General features: G+C 58.1%; 1 protein-coding gene across 6 annotated transcripts; it reads left to right on the top strand.

Annotated features, from left to right (window-relative positions):
• The first annotated feature begins 1,937 nt into the window (after positions 1–1,937).
• On the top strand, positions 1,938–12,233 carry IFFO1 (intermediate filament family orphan 1). Of its 6 annotated transcripts, none has more exons than XM_039718028.1 (10): positions 1,938–2,686; positions 7,445–7,505; positions 7,590–7,685; positions 7,923–8,063; positions 8,516–8,524; positions 8,993–9,177; positions 9,641–9,749; positions 10,456–10,548; positions 10,725–10,855; positions 11,464–12,233. In XM_039718028.1, the coding sequence occupies exons 1-10, from the start codon at positions 2,004–2,006 to the stop codon at positions 11,564–11,566; spliced, it is 1,611 nt and encodes a 536-aa protein (XP_039573962.1). In that variant the 5' UTR covers positions 1,938–2,003; the 3' UTR covers positions 11,567–12,233. The 6 variants fall into 6 exon arrangements, with proteins under 6 accessions (XP_039573962.1, XP_039573960.1, XP_039573959.1 ...); XM_039718026.1 differs by having other exon boundaries at positions 9,641–9,761; XM_039718025.1 differs by having other exon boundaries at positions 1,939–2,686; positions 9,641–9,761; positions 10,453–10,548.
• The last annotated feature ends 46 nt before the right edge of the window (positions 12,234–12,279 follow it).

The raw sequence follows: 12,279 nt of genomic DNA, 5'->3' as shown, positions 1-12,279 counted from the left end.
TCCCACCACCTGCTCCAGTGCTGCGCTGGCCTGCTGGTAAAAAAAGCTTTTCCTGATGGATGGCAATGCCTTCCTCCACTGGCATTTCATTAATCAGCTCCACTTGCTGGGTTTCCCCAGCCAGGCAGGGCAGAGCTCAGGAAAGCACTTTCTGCACAGTTTGTGGCATTGCTCTTGCCCGTGCCCTCCCCTGGCTGCACGCAGCAGCAGATCCCCCCAGTCTGACCTTGCTTTCCCAGGTGCAGGGGTGTGGAGGGGAAAAACCAGGAGTGTGTGAGAGGGGAGGATGCTGGCAGAAGGCACGGGCTGCCAGGCACGCAGGCAGGCTGTGGCAGCGCGGGGGACGGGTGACAGGACGTGGCAGCAGGAAGGAGGGAGTCAGCAGCGGCTGAAGGTCACATGCTGGGAGGTTTCCGAGCTGGAACTGTCACTGCTGCTTCAAAACAAGCTTCTTGACTGGGATCCCTTTTGTCCATCTGTCCTTCTCTTTTCCCTGGGTGTTTATTTGGTAGCATTGCTGCCAGGCACATTGCTCCCTACCAGCTGCTGTTGCAGCGCTGGTTTTTGGGAGATGGGAATCTCTTCTGCCTGCCCATGAGGAAAGCCTTCCTGCCCTTCTCTCCCTGGAGAAAAGCACTGCTTGCCACCACTCAGCCCCCCCTAGTCAGAGGAAGAGCAAAGGAACATCTGCTTGAGAAGAGCAAAAGCATTAAAAAAGAGGTGACAGAAAAGCTCACTTCTTCCCCAAACTAAGCCCATCTCGGAGGGACTGAAATCCAGCTGAGCTTCAGTGGTCATGGGTGTGCCAGGGAGGATGCAGATGGTTACTGGTGGAAGTATTATAAATGCACTCTGGGGAGCCTTGAGTCGTGGGCAGGACAGGGGAGACAGGCAGGCCACACGACATAACTGTGGGCAGGAGAGGGGAACAAATTTGATTTGGACTGCTCCCAGGTCAGGATGGCAGAAGAGTAACGGAGGGATGGAGGAGACCTGTAGCCCTGGAGGAGAAGCAGCAGGGAACATACAATAGGCAGACTCTCAGTCACGACTCACAAAGCTGGCCATCCTCAGTGGAGCTGGGAAGTTTCTGGCAGCGTGGATTGAGCTATACACTGGATCCCAAGGGAAGGGCTGTAGCACACTGGAGCATGCCCAGCTCCTTCCACAGAGCTCAGCGTAGGGTGGTGCTGGGCATCTCTTTGAATTCCAACCCACTGCTCGCTCACCCCTTCGGCTCCGTGAGACATCAGAGGCCGCTTGGCGCAAGTGCCACACTCAGCTCCGCTCCTCAAGTCCTGGGGGAACGGGCCAGGAGCACGCAGACAGCAAGGGCACACAGGTGTCCACTTCCATAAAACATTTATGTAGCCATGGATTTGTGCGCATCTCCTCCCACCGGATAATGGGGTGAGGGGCGACGCCGGCGCTTTCTGCGAAACTCACCTGAGGTCGGGGTCAGGGGGTAAGAGGGAATGACCTAAAGAAGGCTACAATAAGGGACATGGAACAATAAGGGACATCACGCCATTGTCCAGCCCGTGGGCGGGCTGCTGGCACGGCAGGGGCAGGGCTGCCCTGGGGGCTCCAGAGAGGACAACGAGAGGCTTTGGGGTGCAGAGACGAAGTTATGCCTTCTCTAAGGGGGGCAGCTCAGGGAAAACACTAAATTCTATGGGAAAAAAAAATATTAAAAAGGAGGCAGAAGCGCTCTGTGTTGCGGCTGGGCTAGTTACGGAAATCGGTAACGGGGGGGGCTTCAGCGAGCGGTGCCGGAGAGGGGCTTCCCTCCGGGGAATCCCGCTGCACCGGGCGGCGTCCCTGCGCCCCGGGGCGCCCCGAAACCCTCGGGGGAGGCCGGGCCGCCCCTGGGCGGGGGCCGGCAGAGGAAAGGGAGGCTCTGCCGCGTCCCCAGCTCTGCTCGCTCCGCCCGGGGCCCCGCCGCCGGGGCCGGCCGGGCGCATCCCCCCGCCCGGCGCTCCCCGCCCCGTCCCGCCGCCGCCATGAACCCGCTCTTCGGCCCCAACCTCTTCCTCCTGCCGCAGGAGCAGCAGGGGCTGGCGGGCCCCGAGCTGCCGCCGCCGCCCGCCGCCGAGCCGCTGTCGGCGGAGCCGCCCGCCGGCCCCTTCCCCGCGCCTCCCGCCGCCATGGCCCTCCGCAACGACCTGGGCTCCAACATCAGCGTCCTCAAGACGCTGAACCTGCGGTTCCGCTGCTTCCTGGCCAAGGTCCACGAGCTCGAGCGGCGCAACCGGCAGCTGGAGAAGCAGCTGCAGCAGGCGCTGGAGGAGGGGGCGGGCGGCCGCGGCCGCGGGCCCCCGCGCCGGGACCAGGCGGTGCAGACCGGCTTCGTGGGTCCCATCCGCACCCTGGGGCTGGGGCTGGGGCCGGGGCTGGGGCTGGGCTCGGCCCGGGCGCTGGGGTCGCCCGGCTCCCGGCCCGGCGGTCCCGGCCAGCCCTCCGCCTACTCGGCCGGCTCCCGCTTCATGCCCGGCACCATCTGGTCCTTCTCGCAAGCGCGAAGGCTCGGCCCGGGGCCCGAGACCACCCTGGTGCAGGGACCCGGCGTCTCGTGGGTCCATCCCGACGGGGTGGGTGTGCAGATCGACACCATCACCCCCGAGATCCGAGCGCTCTACAACGTGCTGGCCAAGGTGAAGAGGGAGCGCGACGAGTACAAGCGCAGGTGAGAGGGAGCGAGGGGTTCCCCGGGACACCGAAAGGACACCGAAGCTGTCCCCGGGGAGGCTGCCCGGGGGGCGATAGGGAAGGCGACAGTCCTGGCCAGACTTTTCGGGAGCGCGGGCTGCAGGCAGCATGAGGAAAAATGCGCACCCCTGAAAGTGTTTGTTTGTGCCTGGGTCTCCTCCCTTGCCACCCGGCGTGCGAACCCTCTCGGGATGTTTGTTGAGCTTTTTTCCGTCTTTCCAACCTTCCGTCTTTCCAACCTGGCGTAAGGGACGCTTTTCCAGGCAGGGGAGGAATAACTCCAGGAGCTGTGTTTTAAAGCTAAGGGGATCTGGGAATGCTCAGGAAGGAGGAGCAGGCTGAAAGTAGGTGAGGAAGGTGGACACGCAGCAGTGAGCGGGTTTGGATTGGGGAAGGCTGCTGGGAAGGAAGGAGTTCTCTGGATGTGTCGGAAGGTGTGCAGAAGCCCCTCAGCAGGATGGCTGGCCTCTCCTAGGCCCTTTCCTGGCCAGTGCTCTCCAGCTGGCCCCTGAGCAGCAGAGATCCGAGGCAGGACACCCCACTCCTCAGGGGCTTTCCTCCTGACCCAAAATAGCTGTGGCTTGGCACGTGCCTTGGAGAAGGGTGAAGCAGAATGCAAAGCTAATCTCTTGGCCGGTTCTTCTTTCCCGTGCAGGGTGGCCGCTGCTCTTGCTTTGTGTCAGGCCAGTTCCCGAGGCCTCTCCCGGATCCGCACGTAGGATGAGATCAGGCTGGGCTGGCATTGTGGGGTCAGAGCACAGGGCCGGGCCAGAGCGTCACCGGCGACTGACACCACCACTGCTCTGGGGTGTTTTCAGAAGTCATGCTATGACGCTTTAGAAAGTTTGTGATTCCACACCCAGCTCCCCACAGGAGCTGTGCCACCGACCCGTTCTGCACGGCCACGGGCTCCAGTGCCAAGATCAAGGCTGGGGTCCAAGATGACACCTTATGCTTTTGGCTTTGTAAGGCTTAGGCTGAGCAAACCTGCCTGTCAGATGCTCTGGAGGTGCTGAGCAAGGTATGTGGAAAGGAAGAGTTGGCATCTCTTCTTTCCCACCTACTGCTGCATGTACCTAAGGCCTTTTATTATTAAGCCAGTGGTCAGGCTCCTTCTCCAGAGAAGAGCAGCACTCCTTGCATTGCATTTTTAGATCAGAGAGTCGGAAGCTGGAGCCAGTTTTTTGGCTAGGAAAGCTTGAGCCTCAGAGTGGGTCAGCCAAGTTGTGTTTGTTGGTGCTGCTGAAACTTTGGGAGAATGGAGAGCTTTTCAGGGTTGTCCTGCTCTGGCAAGTGAGCTTCAGGGAAGGCTGCAGAGGGGGTGACAGAGGGACTGCTGAGGGTGAGGTGGGGGGGCACCACAAGCTGCTATCAGCCAATGTTATTGGTGGGATCTATTTTTGGAGTGTGTTACCAGGAGCTGGGGGAAAGCAGACCCCACCCCCAGACCCTGTCCAGAACTGGGAACTTCCTGACGGGTACAGCCAGGTCCCAAACAGGGGAATGGGACAGAAGGATTCCATTTCCACACCCTTCTCCATGATGGGGGCTGACACCAACATCCCTTGGGAGCTGAGAGTTCCCTGCCACAGTGGGTTGTGATCTGCCATGGGGACAGTGCAGCTGGTGTCACGCATTTTCCACCTGCCTGGAGACAGATGGAAGAGGCCATATTAACACAGGACTTCCCAGTTCTCTTACCCATGGCTTGGGTGCTGGAGCTTTTGTGCTTTTGTCAGGACAGCATTGCTTCTGTGTGCCCCACAGCACTTGGAGCAGTGCAGCAGGAGCTTCTCTCTGGATACACAGGGCCTGAAATTCAAGTCAGGGATCCAGGAGGGCTGTGGGGAGGGATGAGAATACTTGCAGCAGCAGGAGGGAGGCTCACAGGAGCTGCACTTGGGAGGAGCAGACTGAAATTGGGTGGCCTGGGTAGGGGCAAAGGGTGCCTGTGAGTATCACACAGACCTGCTAAGTGCTGGGGATCTGAGAGTCTCATCAGGTTTGTGCTGTCTGCTACACCTACTCCTTGTATTCACAAGTAGTTCTTGTCCTGGATGTTGCAAGGACACACTGGAGGTGTGGAGTGAGCAGTGCTGCAGCACGGTGTGTTAGAGTCACGGAATGGTTTGGGTCAGAGACCTTTAGGGGTTACCCACTCCTTTCTCCCTGCTGTGAGGTTTCACTAGATCAGGTTGCTCAAAGTGCTGACCTTGAACATTTCCAGTGATAGGTCATCCACAACTTCTCTGGGCAACCTGCTCCAGTATCTCACCACCATCATAAAAAATTGTTCCTTATGTCCCATCTAAACTTACCTTCTTTTAGTTTAAAAATCACCTCTTGTCACTGCAGGCAAAAGGTCTGGTACAAAGTCTCTCCATTCTTATAAGGCACTAAGGCCCCTTGTTTATTAAAGTGCTTCAAGAAGGTTTTTTGTTGTTGTAATTGCCCTCTGAGGAGCTGTGCCAGGCTGCAGGGCCATCCCCATTGAGGTGAGCTCCAGCACAGTTCAGATGTGGCAGGAGGGGGGATAAGTGGAGCTTCCCTGAGGATAAGACCCCGAGCAGCCCAAAGCCCCAGTGTGCACTGACCTGCAGGACGGGCTAAAGCACCCCAGTGCCTGTGGCAGTGAGCAGGATTTTTAAAAATGGGGGAATTGTTGATTTTTCTAAGTGAACTTGTCGAAGGGACACACCTGGCAGGGACAGCAGTGCATCTTTCCACGTCTCTGGCTTTGGGAGAGCTGTCCCCTAGCTGGCAAGGAGATGGTCAGGTCTGCGTGCAGCTGAGACCCTGCTGCCCTTGCTGGCTGCCTCTGGGCAGGTTGTTGCTCTGCAGCAGTGCAGGGAGGCCCTGCCCTCTCCCCCTGGCACACCGGTGGCCCTGGGGTGCTGCGGGGCAGCCTTGCTTCCAGCTGGCAGCGACCTGGCAGCGGCGGCTGCGGGCGCAGTGATGCACCACTCCTAATAATAGGAGTGGTGCATTGCAGGAGGGAGCAGGGGAGAAGGAGCCAGGCAGGAGATGAGCAGGAGAGAGGTTTGCAGCGGATGGGTGCGTGGATTTGTCCCTGGTGGGGTGAATTGCTGTTTTCTCCTGCTTTTCAAGCTGGTGTGTATGTGACTTGCACTCGTCTTCCACAGCACTGGTGTGAAATGGACTCTTACCAGGCTTTGCAGCTATGCTTTGTGTCCCCAGTGAGTCTGGGCTATATAGGGGACCCAGAGGGAGGCGGGGACCAAAAAAGAGGCAGTGCCACACCAAGAAAGATGCTGAAGTTTTTTTATTCTGTTGGAAGGCGTTTTTTGTCCCTAGGGAGGGAGGCTTTGTTTGAGCAGTTCCCATATAAGGGCAATTCTACCTTTTAACTTTCTCCTTTCTTTTCCATTCATGTCTCTTTCCCCGGAGGGATGGGAACACTCTTTGATTCCCCTTCTGAAGCTGTGGTATGGATCCAACACCAGCACGAGGAGTGCACACTTTTGTCCTTGTTTGAGTAAGGAGCAGCATTGCTAGCTTTAAGAGCTTAGAAATTCATAAGCCAGTGCTCTCCCACGTCGTCAGATTGTCCAGATACTCTGAGATAACAAATGTGAGGGCTTTTCATATGCTTTCTGGCCTCCCAGACCTTAGGATTTATTGTTCAAACTTGGAGTGGGTAAGTGAGAGGAGAGATTTTTCACATCCTTGTGCAGAGTCGGAGTGTCTGTGTTGGTGCTTGCAGGCATTAAATAGAAACCAGACCTCACAGCACCAGGAAGAGCCCAGCTCTGGTTGCTATCCCAGAGTGATCTCACTTGTTCAGAAAAACCTGGCTCTCCCAGAAGAGCCAGGAGCTGGGTAAGAATGCAGCAGCCCTGCCCCACGCCGCAGCGCAGCACATGGCACCCCCCTGCTCTATGGGATCGTCATTTGGCCAAGAGCAGCACGGCTTGATGGCCTCCCCGCAGACCACGGGCTGGGCCAGCACTGCAGCGAGACCCGAGGGGTTGATCTCATGCAGTGAAATATAATACAATAATTGCTAGGGGATGTGTCTTTGCACAGCAAGGCTGGGCGCCCTTGCAGCTCTGCTTTTTGCAAAGCTGCAGAGCCCAATACCCACCGGACAGCCCGGCACAGAGTGGCACAATCCATCCTGCTTCCCTGTGGGATGACACAGTGTTCTTTAATCCAGCCTGTTAGGCAGCAGTAGAGCCAAGGAGTCTTGTGCCCCTGCCGAGGCAGCATGGCCTGGCCCAGGGCAGCCCTCTGCACCGGGACAGGCAGAAGAGCAGCCCTTGGTGCCCATCGTGGTCACTCACACTGTGAGGTGGTCTGGTGTCAGGATCAGGGTGAGCTGCAGACACACAGACGTGATCACAAAAACGATGCAGGTGGGGGCAGCTCTGCAATACATCTGCAGAGCTGCTGTTGAGGGTCGGAGGCCTCAGGGGCAGAGGGAGAGGCCGGTGGGCTGTGATGGCCACGGCCAGCTGCCGTGCCGAGCCGGTGTCCCCAGCTCCCCCCATGGCCGTGCTGGGGCAGCGTTTGTGGCCGGGGGCCGATGGGCTCGGCAGCTGCCACGGCCTGAAAACAAGAGGCCGTGCATTCCTGGGCACGTTCTCCGTCCCGCCCTGGTGCTGCCATCCCCCCGCTCGGATAGCTCTGGGGTGAGCAGCTGCCGCTCCGTCCTCTCCCTCTGGCAGCCGGCGAGGCGAGGCCGATGGGATCTGACCGGCGTTTGTCTCCCTAGATGGGAAGAGGAGTACACGGTGCGTGTCCAGCTGCAGGACCGGGTGACTGAGCTGCAGGAGGTGAGCCTTGCTGTTCCCCCTTCCCCTGCAGCCCAGCTGCCCCACACTGGTGCTGATCTGCACATCTCTCTCGCCCTGGCGCAGGAAGCGCAGGAGGCTGAAGCCTGCCAGGAGGAGCTGGCCATGAAGGTGGAGCAGCTCAAGGCAGAGCTTGTTGTCTTCAAGGGACTCATGAGCAATGTGAGTCCCTAATCCCTCTCCAACCCCACAGCAGTGTCCTGCCCACGTGGTGTGGCTGTGTTGAAAAGCAGTTCCTTGGTGGGGCCCATTGAGCACTGGCAGGGTTGGTCTGGGGCACAGTGAGCAAAGCAGGGATGAGGGAGCAGTCCTGCGTGAGGGGAAATGTGGGGGCACTGATTGCCATCTCTCTTGCCTAATATTCCTCCCTGTCCCCTTCCTGTGGTGCTGTGGGTTCAGAACATCACGGAGCTGGACACCAAGATCCAGGAGAAGGCCATGAAGGTGGACATGGACATCTGCCGTCGCATCGACATCACTGCCAAGCTGTGTGATGTGGCACAGCAGCGGAACTGCGAGGACATGATCAAGATGTTTCAGGTGAGAAGCGCCCGCTGCTGCTTCCAGCTCAGCCACCAGCTCTGGGGAGGAGAGATCCCAAAGCAGGAGGTAGAAGAGACAGCACCAGCCCCCTGCTAGGGGAGACGCTTGGTCACCCTCGCCCTTGCTCCTTCTGGTCCCTTGCTTTCTGTCTCTCTTGGGAGGACCAGGCAAAAGGGCACAGAGTGGAGATGGAAAGCTCCAGATGTTGCTTTGGACATCAAGAGTCCCCTCAGCCTCTTGCTGACCTGTTGTGTTGGGCCCGGGGACCCCACAGAGCTAGGGAAACAGCTGCAGGAGGGAGACAAGGTGCTTGAGTGTCTGTCTCTAACTCCATCTCTCTCCTTTCCCTTCCCCTCTCCGTCATCTTCTCTCTGTCTCTCTTCTCTGTCTCTGTCTCTTTTCTCTTTCTGGATGTTGCTGCCTTTCTGTCTCGCTCTTTGTCCCTACAGAAGCAACTGGTTAGTTCCATTCAGTTGAGAAATTAAAAAAATTATAAACTTTCTTTAAAAAAGGTCGGCCTATAAATATTGACATATTTCACCTTTTTCAGACTGTCTCTTTTTTCCTGTTTCTGTCACTGTGTTTCCCTGTCTCTGGACTGGGGTGGTGGGCGATTTGAGTTTTTCTGCAGTAAAACCACATTGTTTGTTTTCTCATCAAATTCATAGATTCCATCTTTAGTTGCTTAGTTTTAATTTTAGAAAATGCTAAAACCATGTTTTATCCATTGCAACCATCTTTAACCTGATCATAATGAGCCCATCTCTCTCTCTCTCTCTCTCTCTCTCTCTCTCTCTCTCTTTTCTTCCTTCCTTTCTTTCTGTCTTTCTCTCTTTCCCTGCCTTTCTGTCCCTGCACCATTCCTCTCCTTTCCATCTCCTCCCCACTGCCTGCTCCTGACCTCGGACCCGGCCTCGTTTCTGTAGTCTCTGCACTTGTCTCCCGTTAAGGTCCCAGCCTCGGTGGGGCGGAAGCGGGAGCGCAAGCAGGTCAGCGACGAGGACACCTCGCTGTCGGAGAGCGATGCCTCCCGGAAACCTGAGGAGGAGGAGGAGGACGAGTCCACGGCCATGAGTATCAATGAGGAAATGCAGAGGATGCTGAACCAGCTGTGAGTGCAGCTGCTCTGCACCTCTGCCCGTGCTGTCCAGCCAGGCTCCAGCAGCAGGCTCCCTGCTGCTCCTGGGGTGGGGAGGGCAAGGGTGGTCTGTGGCTTCCCTTCCCAAGATGAGAGGTGCTGCTGTGGAGAATGGTCACCCTGTGCTCTGTGGCACAGTGGGACTGACCCCCTGGGAGAGCTGAGCCCACCTGTGCCGAGAGTGGGAGCTGGTTCAGCTCCCCTTCTCTCACCCTGCTTCCTGCCTTTTGGGAATCTGGATTTGCTGGAGCCTCTGACCATAAAACCAGCCCCTTTCCCATCAGCTGTTGGGTTTGGGCACACCTGTGTTCACCCTGCCCAGACCCCCAAGAGCTGCAGCCCTGCCCATGAGCAGGGCGAGGCTTTGGCACCAACACAGCCCCCTGCCTGCTGTGCTCTCCTGCTGGGTGCTGACGTGCTGTTCCCTTCTGCCCAGGAGGGAATATGACTTTGAGGATGACTGTGACAGCCTCACATGGGAGGAGACGGAAGAAACGCTGCTCCTCTGGGAGGACTTCTCTGGATACGCCATTGCAGCCGCAGAGGTGCAGGGGGAGGTAACCGTGGTGTCAGGGCCCTGAGGTCTTGTTGGGTTGGATGCTCGATCCTGCCTCAGCCTGGAAGACGCTCTCTCAAAGACCAGATTTCAGCCCCTTTCCCTCTGCAGGCCTGTACAAGATGCTCTCCTGCCTTTTCTGCATGAATACATTACAGCTTCCCTGTTGAGATCTCTGTTTTAGAGACAGGCCAGGGACATGTAGCCTGAGGGGTGTGCTGAGGTCGGGGTGCACACATGTGGGAAGAGCCACAGCCCATCCAGAACAGAACACTTCCTCTGGCTGGACTGGTCTCTGGTGATCCTTGCTCATGTTCTCCAGCCCACGAGCCCACTGTGCAGCAAAACTGCCCGAAGAGGGGCCTTGGTGTCTGGCCAAAGCCCTTGTCATCCCGAATCTTTGGCTCTTGGCAGTCCCCTGGGGATGCTCAGGAATAGTCTGTGCTCTCCAAATCTTCAGTGCATTGCTGGGCTTGTTTGGGCTGATGTGGTCACTGCCTAGTATGGCGAGTCCTGAGTCTCTCAAGTCCATGTTGACAGGACTGACTCCTGTCTTATTTGTACTACACTGGATATATTTCTTCCTCTTTTCCCTGTGCTGCCAGTTCTTTCTCTGATTTGTGTCTCTCTTGCCTTTGGTTCCTCATGTTGGACGCTTCCCTGCCTCTAAACCTGCTGTCTGCTCTCCTCAGCAGCAGGATGACAGCCTGGAAAAGGTGATTAAGGACACGGAGTCGCTGTTCAAGAGCCGTGAGAAGGAGTACCAGGAAACCATCGACCAAATAGAGGTGGGAGGAGGAGGAAATGGGGGAACCATGGCACAGGAGGATGTGAAATGGGGGAGTGGGTCCCTGGGGGAGGGATGCTGGAGCAGGTCACTTGGGTGACAGCCCTTGGTCTGGCCATGCCTGCTGCCCTGCACCACGTGCCCTGAGATAATCTCTGCACCATTTCCCTTGAGCAGCTGGAACTGGCCACAGCCAAAAATGACATGAACCGGCACCTGCACGAGTACATGGAAATGTGCAGCATGAAGCGAGGCTTGGATGTGCAGATGGAGACGTGCCGGCGGCTCATCACCCAGTCTGGGGACAGGTGAGCTTCAGCAGGAGAGCCAGGACGCCCGTGCCCTGGGCCCGAAGCCAGGGTGGTGCTGAGGGGGAGCTGGAGGACATGGTAGAACTCCTGCCCTGCCCTCGTGTGCTGTGGGGAGAGGGCAGTTCCCAGAGGCTGTTGGACTCCTGGCTGGCCTCCACACAGGTCATGGGGCAGCCTCTGCAGAAGGTAGGAGACACACAGGAGTCACTCTTGACACATGAAGGCAGACCCCCCTGATGGAGAGAGGAGCTGCCATTGTGCAGGGACATTGTGTAAATCCCCAAAGTTTTGGAGCCAGGGTGGCTCCAGGCTGGGGACCCCTGTGGTGGACTTCCACAGACCCCTAGCCTTGCATACCTTGTCAAGGTCCTGTTCTGGGCAGGCCCCTCCAGCATCTCCCCTCGCTCTGCTTCATGCTCTGGAATGGTGTCCTCTGGAACACCCTCCCAAAGGATTCCTGCAGCCTGCAGACACACACACACACGCCCAAAAGGGCACTTCAGCTTCTGTCCTTCTTGCTCTGGTGACCTCTGCCCACACCAAACTGGGTCCTTTCCCTCACCCTGGGCGATGCTGTGACTGCTGCCCTTTGCTGTTCTCTGCAGAAAGTCTCCTGCCTTCACCCCGACCTCCAACAGCGAGTCAGCCCCGAATGAGGAGAGCGAGGAGTCTGACCGTGATCCCCCCAGCGATGCTTCCATCAGATAATGAGGGGAGGCCCGGCTCCCTCGGACCCCCTTCCTGGCACGGGGTTGCCTGAGTCACACCTGGGAGAGACTGTCAGGGACGTGGAACTGCTGGTAACCGTCTGTCGCCCAGGCTCACTCCCGTTTTGGGGTGCTTGGCAGATCCCACACACCCCCTCACCGGATACCTTGCAAATGGGAATAGCTAGATAGACCTGAGGGCCCTTGCCCGGGCTGCTCTGCCTTCAGCCCCTTCTCTATTCCCTTTCCCTGCTTTGGTTAAACCGTGGTTCGGGCAGGGAGGCTCCAAACCTGCCATGGTGGCGTTCTGCAGGACCTGTTCCGAGGCGCCCCCAGACCCACCTCCTCTGGCCTCCGTCCTGGTACACCTGACCTGCCCCTGCCCTCCCTGCGCTGCACGGAGCCGAACGAGAGCCGTACCTCCCTGCAAACTGGACCTGACACTGGTGCCAACTGGACCGAGCCCGGGGCTCTCCCTGTCCTTGCTGCTGGCCGGGCGCCTGGCTGGTGCCCACGCCGTGCCGGGCGCCCCGAGCCCTCCCACGCCTTCTCCAGGGCGGGGGCCGAGTCCCACTCACTGTGCACTTTGCTTTGCCGCCCGTCGGCGATGCGCTCACGTCTGTGTTACGGGGGCGAGGTCATTAAATGGGACAGTTTCCTTTTCTACAGCTCGGCTGGGTGTGGGCTCTCCCTGTGCTGCCGCGGGCGACGCGT

This window comes from Passer montanus, unplaced genomic scaffold, assembly GCF_014805655.1.
Source record: "Passer montanus isolate IOZ18808 unplaced genomic scaffold, ASM1480565v1 scaffold39, whole genome shotgun sequence".
Lineage (NCBI taxonomy): Eukaryota > Metazoa > Chordata > Aves > Passeriformes > Passeridae > Passer > Passer montanus.
This window is presented reverse-complemented; position numbering and strand designations above follow the sequence as displayed.